Genomic DNA, 21,001 nt, shown 5'->3' on the forward strand with positions numbered 1-21,001 from the left:
CGACCATCACCATCTACCATTCCCACCACTCCAACCACCATCATTCTCACCCACAGTCAACACTTATTCACCTCAATTACCACAACCAACCACCCCAACACCATTAACAACCACAACCGGTACCGCCCATCATTATAACCTACCACCACCTTCCTCAATCACAAACCGCCACCCGCCATTATTAACTATCATTACCCATCACCACCATCCTCAATCATAATCGCCACCACTACCAATCACTACTACCTGCTAGCATGAACCACTATCATCAACCAAAACTACCACCAACCACTGCCTCTAGTCGCCATTCACCTGTTAGCCATCACCACCAACAACTATCATAATTTAAAAAATTATATATTTTATTGATAGAATATTAGATTAGTTAGTATTTCATTTGAATTTTATGTTTATTAGTTTTCAAATAAAAATAACTTTTATGTATTCAGATGTTAAAAATCAAACAGTCTTAATTTTTAGTATTCAGATCTTAATACACATCTTAATATATTCAGATGTGTATTCAGATTCAGATGCCTTAATCTTAATACACATCTTGATATTTATATGTGCATTCAGATTCAGACGTCTTAATCTTAAAAAAAAAAAAAAAAATGAGGCCTAAGCCTCACACTATTGTTGCTGCAGGATTATGGCAGAATTCTTCCAGGATTTTACAAAGCCTATGAAATTCGAGTAGCGGCAATTAACTCGAATTTTCACTAGAATGAACTCTGTGAATTGTAAATAGCAGTAAGAGAGAAGATGGAAAATTGTTGCTTCCTGTGTTTTGTTTCGTTTTGGAGAGGCAAGGGGTACTTATAAACCCTTTAGGTGTATGTTAGAATTAACAAATTTAATCCTTGATAATAGACACCTTTTAAAAATTAATAGTCACATTTTCAATTTTAAATAAAGCTGTTAAAAACATTTTAATAATTAAACATGTTTTATAATTAAATAACAAACATAATAGGCGATTGAAACAAAACACAGAAAGCAATGTTAGTCGCGGCGAAACGATGATCACTAGCTATTTCCAATGGACCTACAAAATTTTATGTCAATCATAGTCCGTCAATGAATTCTAGAAAATCAACATGTCTAACACATAAAAAAGTGAATATATTCATAAATTTGTATTGTATGATCCCGAAAAATAAAAAAATGAATCCAAAAGTCGTAGTGAAGCAACGAGTATTGGTCGCTATGTCATTTTCTATGGACCTATAAAATGTCAAGCTAGTTAGAGTCCGTTAAAAGAATTCTATAAAATCAGCATGTACTAATATACACGAAAAAATAGATATAATCACAAATAAAAATTGTATGACCTCGTAAGTCGTAACACATAAAATGATTTCGAAACTCATGGTGAATCAATGGTATTGGTCACTAGACCGTTTCTTATGGTCCTACGAAATTTCAGGCCAATCAGAGTTCGTCAAAAACTTTCTACAAAATCAATATTTACTACACACGAAAAAAGTAGATATAATCACAAATTCGTGTTGCAATAAGTCGAAATGCCAGCTAATGAACTCGAAAGTCATTGCGAAGCAATGAGTATTACTAAGCCTTTCAATGGACCTACAAAATTTCAGGTCAATCAAATTCCGTAAAAAAAAATTCTATAAAAGCAACATGTAAAATTACACATGCAAAATTAGATATAGTCATAAATTCTTGTTGCATGATCCCGAAACACCAAAAAATAAACTCGAAAGTCATGGCGAAGTAATGAGTAATGGTCACTAGACCGTTTCCTATGGACCTAAAAAATTTCAAACAATCAGATTCCGTCAAAAAAATTCTACAAAATCATCATGTATTAATACACACGAAAAAGTTGATATAATAAAATATTCGTATTGCATGACCTTGAAACGCCAGAAAATAAACTCAAAAGTCATGATGAAACAATGTGTATTGGTCATTAGGTCGTTTTTCTATGGACCTACAAAATTTCAGGCCAATCAGAGTCCGTAAAAAAAATTCTACAAAAATAACATGTGTTAATACACACGATAAAGTGGACGTAATCATAAATTTGTGTTACATGATCTCGAAAAGCCATAAAATGAACTTGAAAGTCATGGCGAAGCAATGCGTATTGGTCAATAGGCCATTCGAATGGACCTACAAAATGTGAGGCCAATTAGAGCCCTTTAATTTTTTTTACAAAATCAACATGTACTAATACCCATGACAAAGTAGATATAGTCATAAATTCATGTTGCATGACCCTGAAACACCAAAAAATAAATCCGAAAGTCATGGCAAAACAATGAGTATTCTACAAAATTAGCATGTGCTAAGACACATAAAAAAAATGGATATAATCACAAATTCGTGTTGCATGGCGTCAACACGCCATAAAATGAACTCGAAAGTCATGGCGAAAGCAATAAGTATCGGTCACTAGACCGTTTTCAATGGTTCAACAAAATTCCAGGCGTTTTTTAAACAAGTGCCCAATCTTGACTATTAATAACTCAAGATTTCCTCCAAAACATCCCTTAAAATATTCAAACCATATAACTTTTTTTCTTCTTCTAATGAGGGACATGTTTCTTCCTCTTAAAACTAAGCCATCAATAACTAATCTAATACTCCGAACAAAATGTATGCAATAAGTTGGTTTAAAGAAGGTTCGAATCGTGGGTACGAAGTCGCCTTTAATAGCGACCGCCTTATCCTCCAAAGTGGGACTTCTCGATGTGAATCTTGATTAATCGAATTTCAAAGCAAGTATCGAGTATGATCGCTTTAACTCCCAAAGTAAGACCTCTTGGTGTGTATCTTGATTAGTATGATTGTAAAGCGAGTACCGATCACCGCGCGTGAAACAAAAAGAGGTTACTCACAATTCATTGAAGGCAGCTCTAGTTTTTAACCTCAACTTCGAGAATCATTTTGTATATTACACAATGAAATAAATTGACGTTTAAGTGTGAAAACATATGTCGCTTTGGCCGAGTGGTTAAGGCGTGTGCCTGCTAAGTACATGGGGTTTCCCCGCGAGAGTTCGAATCTCTCAGGCGACGTATTTTTTGTTTAATTTAACAAACTCAACTTTTAGTGACATTATTATAACAAAGTGAGAAAAGACCAATTTCCATTTGGTGCACGTATTAATCAACAACAACAACAACATACGTATTAATATTTTGGAAAAATGTTTTTTTTTTCCTAGCTGAAATCATAATTACATTATTTATGAACTATTTCTTTTTTACTTCTTTTTGGGGTTAATAGCTTAAATGGTCATCTAAGTAAAGGCAATTTATTTGATAGGAGTGTATCTATTTTTTGTTTAATTTAACAAACTCAACTTTTAGTGACATTATTATAACAAAGTGAGAAAAGACCAATTTCCATTTGGTGCACGTATTAATCAACAACAACAACAACATACGTATTAATATTTTGGAAAAATGTTTTTTTTTTCCTAGCTGAAATCATAATTACATTATTTATGAACTATTTCTTTTTTACTTCTTTTTGGGGTTAATAGCTTAAATGGTCATCTAAGTAAAGGCAATTTATTTGATAGGAGTGTATCTATTTTTTATGGTTACTCCCTCCGATCCACAATAGTAACTTTTTGATATTTGGCACACCCTTAAGAAAGTATTAACTCCTAGTGAAAAAAGATATATTGACTAAATTACTCTTAATTAAAATTTGCATATTATTATCTTAACACATTGGGATAAGTAAATAACGGCAAATTTTGGCAAAATAAATTTAATTTCTTCTTGATTATGTAAAATGACACTTATTTTGAATTAAAATAACAAGGCCAAAATGTCACTTATTATGGACCGGAAGAAATATCTTGTAAAGGTTTGGTAAGCAAGGGCAGGTCGACAATTGCAATACCGTGTTTATATGAACCCTGTACTTTCAACGTAAAATATAAATTTGTGTAAAATTTCACGAAATTTACAACAATAGTAGATACCTATAATTTTAAAAGTATAATAAATTTAATGTCAAGAACCTTAAAAATTGGACCCGTATAATTTAAATCATAAATCCGCCTATGCCGGTAAGGTCAAATTTGAATGGAAGGTAATACCTACAGTTTACTTTTTGTGAGTTTTCAAAAAGTACTACGAGCACAAGCATGGGGCTTTAATGTTTTCACAGTAAAAAAATTAAGTGGGCGTTTGGACGTAAGAATTGTAAAATTCCAAAAAAGTGAAAAAAAAATCAAATGAAAATAATTTTTGAAAATTAGAGTTGTGTTTGGACATAAATATAATTTTGGGTTGTTTTTGAAGTTTTGTGAGTGATCTAAGTGAATATTTTCAAAAACCGCTTTTTGGAGTTTTTCAAATTTTCAAAAAATTTCAAAATTCATCTTCAAGTAAAAATTAAAACTTTTATGGCCAAACATTAATTTCGAAAAAAAAGTGAAAATTTTTCGAAAAAAAATGAAACGGGCTCTAAGTTTATCTAAAAATTTAGAGGCAAATTTCACAATGATGTGTACTACAGAGTAATAGTGAAAACAAATGAACGTACTGTAACTGGCTAATTGCAGATTCACATATAAACGTACCTTTGCTATTGTGTCGTTTTTCCTAAAGTTTGTCCGAATGTATGTCAACTCATAAATTGTTTTCTTCCCACAGTGTGAAAGTACCTACTCAAAAGTTGTCAAAGATTTTTTTTATTTTTTTTTTTATAAAAAAAATCTGTCAATTCCTTTTAGAAAGTTGATATGAAAATATGTATTAATTAAATATGATTAAGTAATAATAATTTATGTGAAGACACTCATGATGTGATAATTGGATTAATATAAACATCGAGCATATATAAGTTTTTTATTTGTTTTCTCCCTTGCCTCCTTGTGTCCTTCGCTTGTGCTCTGTCAATATTCAATTGAGAGACCATCAAAGGATGTGATAGGATGTATATGAACTCTTCATTATTAATTAGAGGTTTCGGGTTAGAATTCGGATAATGTAACATGATAGAGAGTTCCTCGTACGGTACAAATCCGATTGGGCAAAATACAAAAATGATCGATCGACTGAAACTAATTATAGTCGCCAATCGAAACGTGTATAAAATATGTGTATTTCTATATATAATAAGTATATATACAAAAAATATACTTTGTCAATATTATTATTGGGAACGACTAAAACTATATATTTCTCAATCTGATTTAGCCGGGCACCAACATGAGCATCGTGCGAGAAATAAAAGAGAAAACATTCAATGGAGAGAATCTAGTTTCATATCTTATATATGTTGGTTTGCCATTAATACTTTGCTATGTATATACCAAACGACATACTTATCACCAATTCAATAATTCATCAGTAGTATCTTCTTACAGGCAAATTCCAAATTAATAGTACTTGTTTTTTGGTCACATGGTTGAGGAGAAAAAGCAAACGTTGCTTCACTATATATTCGCTATTTTACTCGAGAGAAATATATATATGTATGTATATATTGCTTTATTATTTGTCAAATAAATAGAAAAGAAAAAAAGGAGTTTTTACCTCCTTCAGCAAAGGTTGATACCTTATTTATTTTAAATAAATACCTTTTAAAAAATTATATTCCATAGCTACTTTTTGATTTTTATAGCCAAATATCTATTTATGATCACCTCTTACTCTTAAGCCATAAAATACACTTTGTATTATTTTTCTCTCTCTTTCTTTCAGATTTTTCTCCACACTTTCTCTCTCAACGCCAGTTTTTCTCCATGAATACAACCTCAATTTCCTCTTTCGTAACAGCCCAATTTCACAAATTCTTCCTCTTTATTCCAAGATTGCTCAAGTTCAATTGTTTATCCCTTCAAATACAGGACCCATCAAAGCATTCGTAAGAAGCGACGCCGCGGAGGTGGTGGGAGAAAGTTTGGGAAATTGCTGAAAAATCTTCTTTTATTCTAGAGGTTTGAAATTTGCTATCGACGGGACGACATTAGAGTTATTCTTGAACAAAGAAGGCGGAGTTTGGGGCTGAGCAACTTGAAGATTCTGTTACTATATTTTCAATGTATCTCGTTGTATTTTATGTATTTCATTATATTCATTGTCTTCTTTTTTATTGTATTTCAATGTATCTCGCTGTATTCCATGTATTTCATTGTATTCGCTGTCTTGCTATATTTCATCAATGTATTCATATATTTTTTTAATTAATACAATTTATGTATTCAGATTTATAATTGTGTTTGTTGAGTTATATTAGAAGTCTATTGTGTTAATTAATTCACTTTTCGTTTAAAAACAACTGAATAGACCATGAATTGTGCTATTTATGTTACTGTATTTACAAATACATATCGTGAATACAGTCGAATACAATAATCTGTCTAGCTGTAATCTCCTGTTTCACGCCGAGAAATGCTACTGTATTCATGAAATACAATAGCTTAAATACATCGAATACACTCTAAAAAACTAAAATTATAGCTATAAGAAGTAATATAGTAAATGATAGCTACAATTAGCTAATAACCACTAAAACATCGTGGTTTCTCAAGAAAAAATAGCATCTTTCTTATGGATGGTGTAAAGCTTAATCAATTTGACTTACTTTTCCTCTTGTATTAAATATTTTCTGCTACAACGTGACAATTTTATCAACATAATAATAACAGTGAAGTTCAGATTATTTTTTCTACACATTTTTACGAGGTACTCTTTTTTTTTATTCCATAACTTATCCATCAAAACATTAATTTTATTACTGAGGAAAATATATTAACATATATGTTTACCCTAAAATCGGATAACAATTAAATTTGTATGCGGATTTAAAAATATGTGGATCGATTCAACACAAATAATCAAGAATATTAGATAAACGAATTAAAGACAGAATAAACGACCAAACCAGTTGTAACGTTATAGCCTAATCCGAACCCGGGTTGAACAATGGTTTTGCCTTTGGCAGGGCCTTCGGTTCGAACAGAGAACAGAGTTAAATAAGAACTTATGTAGTAGCTAATATCAGGACTCTCTATCCGTCGTATGTAACAGTTTACCGTGGTTCTAGGACTCATCCTGAGTTCGGGGTGTGTCGCTTTATTAGGCCCGATGGTGAGCACATCGTTCACTTCTAACGGATCTCGATACAAAAGACTCCCAGCCTCGATTTCAACCTCGTGTATTCGTGCCCTTATTCCGTTCTCTTCACCGAAAAATCGGGGGATGCGTTATCCCCATTTTACCCATATACAATATATTCTTTTAAATTTGAAGCCCGTTAATTATGACCTCGTGCGTCATATCAAGTATAAAAGGAGGAACAATATGACAAAGTAGGTGATAAGTAACATGCAAAATCCACATAAAGGTTGGGTTAATTCCCTTGTTTTGTTGTCAAAAATTGTTTTAATAGTTTATTTGAGTCCCAATATTGCCATATTAAAAGGAGTTGATTATACAAAAATATATATATATCAACTTAAAGTGATAAAATCCAAAATTTCAATTCTAGATTTTGAAATGACAATGAGTACTAATAATTGCGTTCTAAATTTAATATCTAATATATTTAATAAATTTTATAAAACACAAATATACTATTTGCGCAAAAATTGAGTTTCGCTGAATATGTATTCGGGTTTCTAGCTCCGTTTCAATTGTCCATACTTTATTAGAGTACTCGGACGCAAATTGATTATTTAAATTTTATAATTTCAAATTTTATTTTCTCATAACTGAATTTAATGTGCTATTGCAATTATGGATTCATGTACAGTCAAATCTTTCTATAACATCTCTATGTAACAACCATTCACTATAAACCCGTTTGGATTAGCTTATTTTAAGTGCTTTTTAGCCATATTGTAGTATTTGAATAAAGTAAAAAGTACTTTTAAGCACTTATTTTTAAGCTAAAATGACAAAAATAAGCCAAAAATCAAAAGCTAGAATTCCTAACTTGTGGCTTTTGGCTAAAAAGTCACTTACAACAAGCTCATCCAAACGGGCTTTATAAAAGCCAATTTTTTTCGGAACCGATTTTTATGTTATGTTATAATATATGTTCTTTATATTATCACCACAACAGTAAAAAAATATCGAAACAAACGAGATCGTTATAAAGAGGTTTGATTGTATATAAATATATATACTTTGTATAAAAAATATTAAATTCAGTTGTATTCGACTGTATATTGTATATCTGCCTTGATGGTACATACTAATGGTAAGACAAGTAGATAAGATTTTTTAACTTTAAATTTTTCAGAGCCCATTTTGCTAACATACAAAAGCAAAGCATCAAATCAAAGTTAAAAAAATCAAGAACCAATGTCAAAGGCCATATGTTTATTTTTGTCATTAAGCTGAATTCAACTTCAGAAAGCTGAACCCATCACTTGAGAAAAGTGTTTCCTAGCTTTTGTACTACTACTACTACTAATAATAATCAATAGGAATTGTGTCTGTTTGTTTTTGGAAGCTTCTATGATTTCAAGATACTCTTGAGAGTTGAGAGAGTAGAAGAGCACTTGTACATTTAGATAAGGATTTAAATAGGAAATTTATACAAATAGTCAGCTGAATTTACTAATTATAGATGGAGGGGAATCTTGAAGCAATGATCAAGTGTCTCCGTATGATTTATAGGTCACGTGTTTGAACTGTAGAATTAACTATTGATGCTTGTATTAGGGTAGGTTGTCTGCACACACTTTCTTGGGGTGAGGCTCTTATTAACCCCTGTGTGAATGCAGAATGCTTTATACATTAGGCTGTCCTTTTTTTAACATAGACAATTATAGACGAAGGGGAACCTTGGAGCGACGATCAAGTTGTCTCCGTGTGACCTATAAGTCATAAGTTCGAGCCGTTGAATCAGTTATTGATGCTTACATCAATGTAGGTTGCCTACGTTACAGTTCCTTAGGACAAGACTCTTCCATGAGCTTTGCGCGCGTAGACACGGGACACTTTGTACGATATACATAGATTATAGACATTGATTATATACAATGATACACATATAATATACAGATTATACATATATATTATACACCTATCAACTATTTTTTAGTTTAAACAGTTGGATGAACAACTATTTAGTTCTTTAATTTGCACCAAATATAATTAATGATTTTCTTTAATTTTATACACTGAAAATGTACAGTTTTTACACCAACACTGTAGATGGTGCAGTTTAAGTATATTATATCAAGTTAGTTAACATGTTTTTTCAGATTACTAATTAAGATTACCATAGAAATTTATCTATAATTACTTATTAAATAACTTAGTTGTGTAATACATAAATAAAATTTTAGTTCATAAATAAAATATATCTAATGCTATTTATGAAATTAATTAATAAATACCCTAAGGCTTTCCTCCTAATTTGATGTTTTCCAACAAAAAGCAGACGAGTCTTTTCAACTTCAGTTTTTTCTAAGTACAGCCACTAGAGATGAAATGTGTAGACTATATTATATATTTATTGAGAAATTTTTACTTGTAAATAGCTATAAATATTTTTACTTGTAAATTCAATTTTTTTGTATATTAACTTGAAATTGCTATAGAAATTCGTACACTGCATATTCTAGATTTGCCTATGTAAATAAAAAAAATAACATTCTAAGTAATAATTTGAAGAACTAGGGTTCAAGACATCGAGCATTGTAATCCACCCTAACCATGTTAAATTCTATTTTAACAATGTTAAATTCTATTTTATTCATAGTAACGGAGTTGTAACCTTGTTTTTCGGCGGAATGTCTTTATTGACTGGATATGGTCCTTTTCTTACTTACTATATTTATTACTTTATTGTTTTTTTTGGAACGTTAATTAGTTGGATCATAAATTATTCGAGCTAATACACTTAGAAATCTCCTTTGCAATTTGAATTCAAAAATAAACAAGTACTTGTCATTGAATTTGAATAATTCCTTCATTTGGTCCCCTACATTATAGACTTTTAGTAGTATATAGTAGCTTTTTTGGTGTTTTAAGTTTAATTAATTAAACTTATTGTAACTTGTCTTATTTTCAAAGTTATCCTATTTTTTTGTGGACATCTACATACATTTTTTAGGCAATTTGTCACTCCATAAGAGTTACATTCTGTTTAATATTATTGTATTTCGAGTTTTTTCTGACTTTTATATATTAATTGTTTTTTTTCCTTACGTTATTAGTTCATCTAAAAGATAATTATCGATTATATAACAGTATATAAGTGGGAGAAGCCACTAGAAAAAAAAAAGACAAATTACCTACTCCATAATGTGATATCATATAATTCATTTAAATTCATTTGAATTTATAAGCTCCGATAATTTTGTTATATTATATTTGATCATATCAATTATTTATTTATTTCAACGTCTATTAAGGGAGCCCATGCATGAACTGTTTTCAGATTTCAGGGAAAAAGTGAAGGTGGACTAACTTAGTGAGGTTGAAATTAGGTTATAAAAAGGACAATAAAAAGGACAAAAAACAGCAAAAAAAGTTGCATTATCAGCTCCTTTTTAAATTTTTCTCATTTTCAAAACTGCTCTTCTTCAGTTACTTTATATATAAACTCACATTGATATACTCATAATTGTATAATAATTCTCTCTTCAAACTCTTCTTCTTTCTTCTCAAATGGAGAATAAATTCAAAACGAGAATTTCTCGTATGTTTAAATCTTCATTTGGTTCATGCAAATCCAAGAATATTTCTGATGCCATTGATAATAAACCAGTTTTTCAACCTCAAAATTGTCAACAACATTATCAATTAGTTGAACTTTTCTCTCCAAAACCTCGTCCATTTCCTTCCATTTGTGCACCAAAATACCCTCAAAATTTCCAAACACAACAACAAAGATGTTCACCTACCAACAGTGGCGTACGCAAGAATTTCATGCAAACAGCAGTATCGGTCTATTGTCACAATTCAACTTGTAAGTAAACGGTTAATGTCCGGTACTATATTTTCTTAAGATTTTACCTCTTGTCTCAAATAATGGCATAATGTCAAAGGTGGTTAATTGAACACTTTTTGCCTCGCCGAAAAATTATACGTTGCATATATAGGTCAATATTTGTTTTTTTGACATATATATTAAATTGTTAATTAAAGTCTTTCAAGAATTTTTTTATTTTGCCACTACACTCATATTAATATTTATTTTGTATTATTTACAAGCTACGTATAAATTTTTGCGAAGCAGTATCAGATGACATCTTTTTGATGAAAGTTTTTTATTTTTTACAGCTGAGACAAATGGAAGAAAATGCCCTCCAACATCACCAATTTATCCCTTGAGTTATGATTCTCAAGAGAAATGTAACTTCAAAAATATGAACAAATATTATGAAAAGAAAACCAAGAAGAAGAAGAGCAAGAAGAAAAAGATGACAAATTCCAAAATAAAAAGATTTGAGTTTGAAGAATTTCCTAATATTAATTATAAGGGTCTATTCAGCAGTGATGAAGAAAGTGAAGAAGATGACAATAATACCCTTTTTTCTTCAAGGTCATTTACTAATTCTGATTCTTCAGAATATTCTTTCCGGCGAAAGACACGGCGGAGAAGGGCGGCGAAAAGTGGCGTAAAAGGTAGTCTTGCGGTGGTGAAGAAATCAAGTGATCCTTATAGTGATTTTAGGGTTTCAATGTTGGAAATGATAATGGAAAATCAAATATTTGCAGCTAAAGATCTTGAGAAATTATTGGAATGTTTTTTGAGTTTAAATTCACAAAATCATCATGAGGTTATTATTGAAGTTTTTACTGAGATTTGTGAAGCTTTGTTCTCTAGCTTGTCTTAGGAAAAAAAAATCAAGAAAATTAATGTAATATGTTTTTTTATGTAGCTTTTATTTTTATGTCATTAATGAAAAGTAGTAGCTAGTACTCTTAATTGATGTTGATAGTATTTTATGTTAATGTAGTTATAATTTATTATCCATATTGTTCTTGTAGTATTACTTCTTCTTTCATCCTAATGATCTCATGCCAAAAGTGGTTATTTTTCAAAATAAGAAATTAACTTACATATATTAATAATATAAAAAGTTCTTTTAGGTTACAGGTTATAAGGGTTGTTTGATACGCGAACTAAATTATCTAGTAATTATAACCTTGATTTATCACACTTGGAATCTCAAGTTTGATGGGATAAGGTCGGATATCCGGTATTAAGTTTGAGATAAAAAAATTTCCCATGTTTGGTTTTAAATAAATATATACCGTCAACCAAATATGATATAAATTTAATCACACATCATATCCCACACCTTATCCGACGTACCAAACGATCCTTAAATTCTTACATTATCATGTTGACTTGACCTACAACAGTGAATATGTCTTGCTAATAGAATAACAATCGGCTAGAAATTATAATTGTTTACATTGTATTAATATTGTAAATAAAATTTATATTGTCTGCATATAAAGCTTAATTTATGAACGATTACCTTTAATTATTTTTATATTGTCTAAATATAGAGGTAGTCCGTGAGAAGATTGTGAAAAGATAAATCAAAAGCATAAGAAGAAAAGAGAGGGCAACGATTTGATAGTAGACTGACAATAAGAAGAGAGATAAAAATGACAAAAAGTCTATGGATTGTTCTAAAAGGTGATTCACTTTATAAACATTTGATTGATGTAAATAATGCATTTGTCTCATTTTCTTTCAAATATTTTGACTTATGAAAATTTTCCTTTTGCACAAAATTCAAGTTGATGAATTGGATAAAAAAAAGTGTAGCAATGTTCGGGAAAAGATCGCAGTCAAAGGATATAATGTAGGCAACCTACATTTAAATTAAAGGGTCGTTTGGTTGGAAACAAGTTATCTCACGATTAATTATTTCAGTCGCGATGCCATATGGTCATAAGGGTGGTCAACTAGCCACGCTTCGTCAAAAAATTACAGTGTGTATATAGGTAATTAAAATATTATGTTTTAGAAGTATATAACACATATTAAACAACCTTTATCGGAATTTTTTTTTCACTTGTTTCAAATTTAATACCCTTGGGAAAATTTCTAGCTTCGCTAGTGAGTCATTTCGAGATTAGTTATCTCGGAATTATCCTTTAGTGTACCAAACGAGCCCTAAGTACTCATATTTTACCACTCAAACTTGTGACTTAGGTCATACGAAAATCATTTTACCATTACTTAAAACTCCCTTCGAATTAGACACAAAATAATAAGAATAAAAAAGAGAGGCAGAGGAAGAGTCAATACATTTCAAATGACTCAATTATTAGAGGAGCGTTTTATGTATTGATTTTGACTAGTAACCGCCTTGCTTTTAATTTTATAATAATGTGTCATTTTGCCCCTTCATAATTGAAAGTTTAATGATTCAAATCAGAGAATTGAATGCATTTATTTATCAATTCAAATTTGGAATTTGGGGTTAGGTATTTATTTTCAACTTGAATAGTTAAAAAGTCTGGCTATTAATTAAATAAATAAATTTATCAATATTGATGAAAGAATCTATAAAAGAATCTTCAAACATCACTATATACGGTCTACAGTTAAGTAATCAGATGATAAGCTACTCTATATCTGGCCAAGTCAGAAAATAACTTTTTCCTTTCTTTTTCTTGTTTAGAAATTCTTATCCAGTTTGCCAATTTTATCAATTTTAACAATTATAGGAATTGACAGCTATAGATTCAGGGTTTAAACTTTATATATTGAACTTTAAGATTCTTAGAATTGAATTTATAATATTTTTAAAGTTATGAGTTCATATTTACTATTTATTGTAATTTTACTGTATATTTATATATATACTTATACATTGCATTAAAAGTAGTAAGTTCAGATGAACCCGGTATTCGGTATCCCAAAGCTACAACTCACCCCCCCCCCCCCCCCCCAAAAAAAATGAGAGGAGTTCGTAATAAATTTTTGGTTACAAGGTTTAACATAGCAACATGGGGCAGAACTAGGTGGGCAAAAGGGGGTTCATCCGAATCTTGTTTCCCTGAAAATTCTATATTGTGGTATAATGTCAATTTTTTTATGTACATATATCAACAACAACAATAACCCTGTAATAATCTCACAAGTTGTGTCTGGGGATGGTAGAGTGTATGCTGACCTTACTCCTACCCCTAAGGGTAGAGAGACTGTTTTCGGGAGACTCTCGGCTCAAAGACAATCTGTAACATATATCATATATTGAATCCGCTTAACTTCTTTGCATGTTAACATTTTTACTTTTTAAATTCCCTTAGTAAAAATTCTGCTTCCGCCGATACATAGCAATATGCTCATTTATGATTCTATCCCCAACAAAATCACCAAATCAATATATGGAATATTATCCAAGATTTGAATTCCTTGGAAAAACAATGGGTTTCTTTTTCTTTCTTTTTTCCCAAATAAAAAGAAATCGTCGGCAAGGAGGAGAAAATCAATAAAATTTGTTCCCCACATGATTGGTTTGATAGAATTTAAAATAAATTAAGAGACATATTCATGATTGAATGAAGCAGAAGGACAACATTTATAACATTGAATTAATTTTTTATTCGAATGTTGTTACTATATGTTTATTGGTATATAAAAGAGACAAAATACAATACTGTAAATTAGGTGAATCTATTATTGTATCCTATGAACCAAATTTCTATTGACCAGTACATATTCCATTTGTTTCCAATATGTAGAAGAACAAGGAGGCAAAGAGGTACAGAAATTCTGTACGTTATGTTCAACTCCTAACGTAAACTGACATAATTAAGCACTAATTAGCTGGTTTCTTGATTCCATAAACTAAAATGCTAAGAGAGGCAGAAAAGTGGGAAAATAAGAAAGAAGTGTACACTTAATACTTCGTATGGTCCACTTTAATTAATTTTTTGGTTTTTTTTGTCGTCCATAATATTTGATTTTTTCAGATATCAAGAAAGAATAAACTCCTTCTTTTCAAAGTTATCCTTGGAGTAAAGAACTTAGGTGTCAAAGAACAACCCGGTGCACTAAACACCTGATAACTAGAACTCTAGCTCCGCCAGTGGCGGAGCCACTCATTGGCAAGGAGAGTCAATTGACACCCCTTCGCTGGAAAATTACACGGTATAAATATGTTAAATTCTTGATTTTATGTGTATATACTATACGTTGACTCCTCTTGATTTTTTTGTGTGCTTACTTATTTATATTTTGACTCCCTTTAGTTAAAATCCTGGCTCCGTCACTGGTCACATGACAACAACTTTACCAGTTATGCTAAAAGTACAGAGTCTAGGAGTATTTGTTATATTTCCAATAAACAAATTAAGGTTAATATAATCATTTTTATTGTTAATTAATGTTAAAAGGTGAATTCCTTAATATGTGTGAAAATAACCAAAAATTAATTAAAGTGGACCGGAGTGATTATAAATCATTACTCCAATTTAACATGTTATAATAAGTTATTATTTTATTTTTTAAGTTACCATATCATATTGTCTTGTTATTGCTTCTTTTTAATTATATTGTGATTATGCTTTTTCTAAGTTGAGAGTCTCTCGAAAACAGTCTCTCTATCTTCATAAGATAGGAATAAGATTTGCATCCGCAACTATCCTCTCTAAACTCCACTTATAGAATTACATTAGGATTATTGTTGTTGTTATTGTCGTTAAGTTAGCATATCATATTGGATACGGAAAAGGCCTAAAAATGCCACTCAACTTTCAGAAATGGTCTATCCATACCATCCGTTAAAAAATACTCATTTCATGTCACTGCTGTTACACATTTGGCTCATTCATGCCATTATTGACTAACGGCAGTGGCATAGATGGGCCAAATAAAAATTGAGCCGTTAGTCAATAATGGCATAGGTGAGTCATATGTGTAACGGCAGTGACATGGAATGAGCATTTTTTTAACGGATAACATGGATAATCCTTTTCTGAAAGTTGAGTGACATTTTTAGGTCTTTTCCGTATTGGATATGCATAATGTGACTAATAGTTAGTTTAACATGAAAGTAGAAATATTTTCGTACTATTAGGGATCATTGGGTTACCGAGATTATATTAAATTTGGGATTGCATCTATCTATATTTAATTTAGAGACAACAAATTCAAGATTTAGACTCTAAGAATTCAGACTTTAAAGTTCTTGAGCCGATATCTACTATTTATTACAATTTAATAAATTCTTACACATAAATTTATGTCCGCATCAAAAGTTATTCAGAAGGCTGGATCCGCTTCTAATTTAGTTATTGATAATAGCTAATACCAGCATAAATTTTATATCAAAATCTTAATATTATCTATTTCATATAGGAGGTGCGATTATAATCTCGTGATAATCTTGTTTTGAAATAAACGACCCCTTAGTGCATAGGACACAAGTACACTTGTATTCTTTTGTTTCATTTTTATGTAACAAAGACAAAAATAATTTGAAAAGTTTGAACTAATGAGGCTAAGGTAGTGAGGCTCAGAAATCTAAAATTCCAAAAGTTTCTAGTTTCCACTATCACAAAAGCATTGAAAACGATATGTCATTTTTGACCACTTTACAATAAGAAAATGAAATGTCTATTTCAAGAAATTAATTATAAGGACTGTAATTGGCGCAGTAGGGCATGTTTTTCTATAAAAATACAATGAAAAAGAAGGCACAATAGAATTAGAAATACTGCAAAAAATGCCTCACAGTTACAGAGAGAATGATACCAAAATCATTAACTAAGAAAAAGACTGCAAAAAAATTTAACTGTATAGCTTTGTTTCTGACCTATTGAAAGCAATGCAACATTATACATAGATATAGGTTCTGATTGGCACATTTAGAATATAGATTTTGTAGTCTGATTTTAGGGTTTTTTTTTGTCTGTTGACATTCCTTTTTGAGTAATTACATGCAGGTTATATTCAAAAATTCAAACAGAAAAGAGATATAAATGGAAGAATGACAGATTTGTTGTGTTAGCTTTTAAGCTTTGCATTAATTAATGGGGCATTTTTTTGGGTTATGAGCCCATTCTGGTAGGGTAGGCTTGTATTAAAAAGAGCTTGTCTTTGTAACCTGATGACCAGCCCAAGGTATACTACCTTTTCTTCTTTTTGAAAATGGAAGAGTTTTCAGAAATCAATTTATATAATCACTTAAATTATACTACTCCATTCGGTTTATAATAAGTGATCAATTTATTTTTTTATTTTGATCCAAAATAAGTATTCATTTATATAATCAAGAAAAAATTCAATTTACTTTTACAAAATTTGTCATCACTTGTTTTAAAATGAAACTTCTGTGTTCTGAGGCCTTGAAAACCTCATTTAGAGTCACCTTGATTCGCGTGCACAGTCCGGGCGCGTAGCCGGAAAGCTTAAATATGAAATTTTGTGAAAAATGATAAGTTTTGACTGTAAAATAAATAAATTTGACTTCGGTCAATATTTTGGGTAAACGGACCCGGATATGTGATTTAACGGTCCCGGAGGGTCCGTAGGAAAATATGGGACTTGGGCATATATCAGGAATCGAATTCCAAGGTCCCGAGCCCGAGAAATGAATTTTTAAAGGAAATTATTTTCTGAATTTTTTTAAGGAAATTTGAAATGAAGTTTGATTAGAAAGATATGGTATCGGGCCCGTATTTTGGTTTCGGCGCCCGGTACATGTCTTATATATGGTTTAAGTCATTTCTGTAAAGTTTGGTTGAAAACGGACGTCGTTTGACGTGATTCGGACCTAAATTGCTACATTTGACACTTGATGAAGTTTGAGAAAAGTTCTTGATTTTGAGGTGTGATTCATTGTTATTGAGGTTATTTTGCCGATTTGATCGCACGAATAAGTTCGTATGATGTTGTTGAGTTAGTACGTGTGTTTGGTTAGGATCCCCGAGGGCTCGAGTGTGTTTCGGATGTGTTTCGGATGTGTTTTGAACTTAGGAAAACGTTGTAGATTCAGAGAAGTTGGAGGTCTCTGAAATCGAGTCTCGCGGTGGAAACTTCGCGGCCGCGGTGGGGATCCGCGACCGTGCTCGAATTCTTGTGGTCCGCGGTGGAGTTCCGCGGCCGCAGTCCTTTTTATGCGGTCCGCGGAGAGGGTCTGAGATGAGTATATTTAAATGGACTTTTCAGTTATTTTACACTTTTCAAAACCCCAAAAACATAAGAGACGATTTTTCGAATAACCTTTCTTCTCCAAATCAATTGTAAGTCCTTTTTAACTAGATTTCTTCAATCATTAACATCTTTTAACATGATTTCAACTTCAAATCAATTATTTTCATGGGGAAAATTGGTTGTTTTGGGTAGAACCTAGGTTTTCACAAAAATAGGGATTTGGACCTCGATTTGAGGTTCGATTTAAAAACAAATTACATATTTGAGCTCGTAGGGAGAATGGATAATCGGGTTTTGGTTCGAATTTCGGGTTTGGACCAAGCGGGCCCGGGGTCGATTTTTGACTTTTTGGGGAAATCTTTATAAAACCTATTTTCATGCATTAGAATTGATTCATTTAGCATTTATTGATATCGTTAAGCAAATTGTGGCTAGATACAAGCGAGTTGGTGGTGGAAACAAGAGGTAAAGCGGTAATTGAGGCTTGAATTGTGTTCGTTGCATCGAGGTAAGTGTTTGGTCTAACCTTAGCTTGAGGGATTAGGAGTTGAGCCTTATTTGCTACGTGCTAATTGTCGAGTGCGACGTATAGGCATGGTGACGAGTATCTATACGTTGGTGTCTAGCATGACCGTAAGTCTTTATATTGTGGATATTTTAATTTTTGTTGTATCTTTCATGCCTTAATGATGATTTCTATATGTTGTGAAAAGCTTGTGAAGGAAATTGTGACCTTGAACTTCGAGGAGCATTGACTCAAGTTGTATTACAAAGTGTGAAAGTATATGAAATGATTGAATCCCTTTGGAGCGTTGGCTCAGGTGATAATGTGAGATGAGAAGTAAAAGTGAAGGAAAGAGAAAGAGTTATTAAATTGCTCTATTGCCGGGATATTTGTTGCTTTGTTGATTATCACCCTTGCCGGGATATTTGTTGCTTTGTTGATTATCTCCCTTGCCGGGATGTTGAGATTTATTGATTTTGTTCCCTTACCGAGATTTAACTGTTTAATTGTATTCCCTTGCCGGGATTTCTATCATTGTTTGTCTACTCCCTTGCCCATTTGTTTGTGATTGTTGTTTGGGTAATGAAGAGTGTTAAAGTACGAAGGGTGATGTCGTGCATTATTTGCTATTGTGAGGAAAGAGTGTAAAGCACAAAGGGTGATGTCATGCCGTACGATGTACCATTCCGTACCGATATTTATTGATTATATGGTGAGGAAAGAGAGTAAAAGCACGAAGGGTGATGTTGTGTACATTTTTATTATACGATTGCTTTGGTAAGGACGAGAGTAAAAACACGAAGGGTGATGCTGTGTATCTATTGATTTCTGGTTCTTTGTTGATATCCGAGTTATGCTATTTCTTTCATTACTTGTTGTTATTTGATTTATTTCGAGGTTAAAGGTTCCCTTACCCTATTTGCCTTGTGATTGTTGTTTGGGTGAGGAAGAGCGTAAAGTACGAAGGGTGATGTCGTGTATTGTTTTAGTGAGGACGAGAGTAAAAGCACAGAGGGTGATGCCGTGCAAATTGTTGATTTCTGCTTCCTTGTTGATATTCTAGTTATGTTGTTTCTTTCTTTACTTGATGCCTTTCTATTTGGAATTATTATCTCCCCCCCCCACACCATGCTCCCCCTCCCATATTGACTGATTAATTCTGTATTTCTTTTCCGCTGTATATATATTTGAACTGCACATGTTTATTTAGTAGTCTGGTCCTAGCCTCGTCACTACTTCGCCGAGGTTAGGCTGGACACTTACCAGCACATGTGGTCGGTTGTGCTGATACTACACTCTGTACTCTTTTGCACAGATTCAGGTATTGGACAACAGCAGTAGCACGGGAGCCAACGTTCAGTCCATAGAGACACCGAGGTAGCCTTGCAGGTATCCGCAGGCCTGGCGTCTCCTCTATCTTATATTTCATTCTGTTATCTCATGTATTCGAGACAAACAATTTATATTTCTTTCAAACGGTTGTATTTGGTACTACTAGTAGTTCGTGAGTGATGTGACACCAGTTTTTGGGTAGAGGTATATGTTGACTTTTCGCATTATGGTTCAACTTATTAAATTTAGGTTTTCCGCTTATTTATTTAATTCCGTTGTTTTAATGTATCACTGATAATTGATAAAAGAAGTAATTTGTTAATAAAGTAATCAGTTAAGGATTGGCTTGCCTAGCTCACATTAGTAGGCACCATCACGACTCCCGAGGGTGGAAAATCCGGGTCGTGACAAGTTGGTATCAAAGCTCTAGGTTACATAGGTCTCACAACTCACGGACAAGCTCAGGAGAGTCTGAGGGATCGGTACGGAGACGTCTGTATTTATCCCCAGAGGCTATAGAGTTAGGAAAAACTTCACATTTATTCCTTCCTATCGTGCGGTTTTGTTTCTCAATGCTAATTGAACTTCTACTCTGTTCTTTCGCAAATGGTGAGAACACGCGCTTCCTCATTTACCGCTCAGCAACCCGAGCCCCCAGCAGCAGCTCCCACTAGGGGCAGAGGTCGAGGCCGAGGTAGGGGCAGAGTTTAGCCCCGAGCAGCAGTACCAGTGGCGGAGCCTTAGGTGGATTTTGAGGAGGAGGTTCCGGCCCCAGCAGTTCTAGTGGGCCCAGCTCAGGTCCCAAAGGGGTTTATTGCTACCCTAGTTCTTCAGGATGCTCTGGTCTGATTAGTGGGCCTCATGGAGAGTGTCACTCCAGAGCAGGTAGCTCCCCAAATTCAGACTCCAGCGGTTTAGCCAGTTGGAGCAGTACAGCCGGGTGTGGTAGCTCAGACCGGTGATGGAGCGGCTATGTTCGCCGATGCTTCGTGGAGACTGCATAGGTTCATCAAGCTCTTCACTTCTACATTCAGCGGTGCATCCACTGAGGATCCCCAGGATTATCTGGATAGTTGTCAC

The 21,001-nt window shown here is 32.5% G+C and overlaps 1 protein-coding gene and 1 non-coding gene across 2 annotated transcripts; both read left to right on the plus strand.

Moving 5' to 3' along the window:
• The first annotated feature begins 2,965 nt into the window (after positions 1 to 2,965).
• TRNAS-GCU (transfer RNA serine (anticodon GCU)) lies at positions 2,966 to 3,047 on the plus strand. Its single transcript has one exon. It is a non-coding gene; the product is annotated as a tRNA-Ser (tRNA).
• A 7,507-nt stretch (positions 3,048 to 10,554) lies between these two features.
• On the plus strand, positions 10,555 to 11,858 carry LOC107801196 (uncharacterized). Its single transcript, XM_016624479.2, has 2 exons — positions 10,555 to 10,923; positions 11,238 to 11,858. The coding sequence occupies exons 1-2, from the start codon at positions 10,623 to 10,625 to the stop codon at positions 11,792 to 11,794; spliced, it is 858 nt and encodes a 285-aa protein (XP_016479965.1). The 5' UTR covers positions 10,555 to 10,622; the 3' UTR covers positions 11,795 to 11,858.
• Positions 11,859 to 21,001: the final 9,143 nt, after the last annotated feature.

Source organism: Nicotiana tabacum, chromosome 8 (assembly GCF_000715075.1).
Source record: "Nicotiana tabacum cultivar K326 chromosome 8, ASM71507v2, whole genome shotgun sequence".
Classification (NCBI taxonomy): Eukaryota; Viridiplantae; Streptophyta; class Magnoliopsida; order Solanales; family Solanaceae; genus Nicotiana; species Nicotiana tabacum.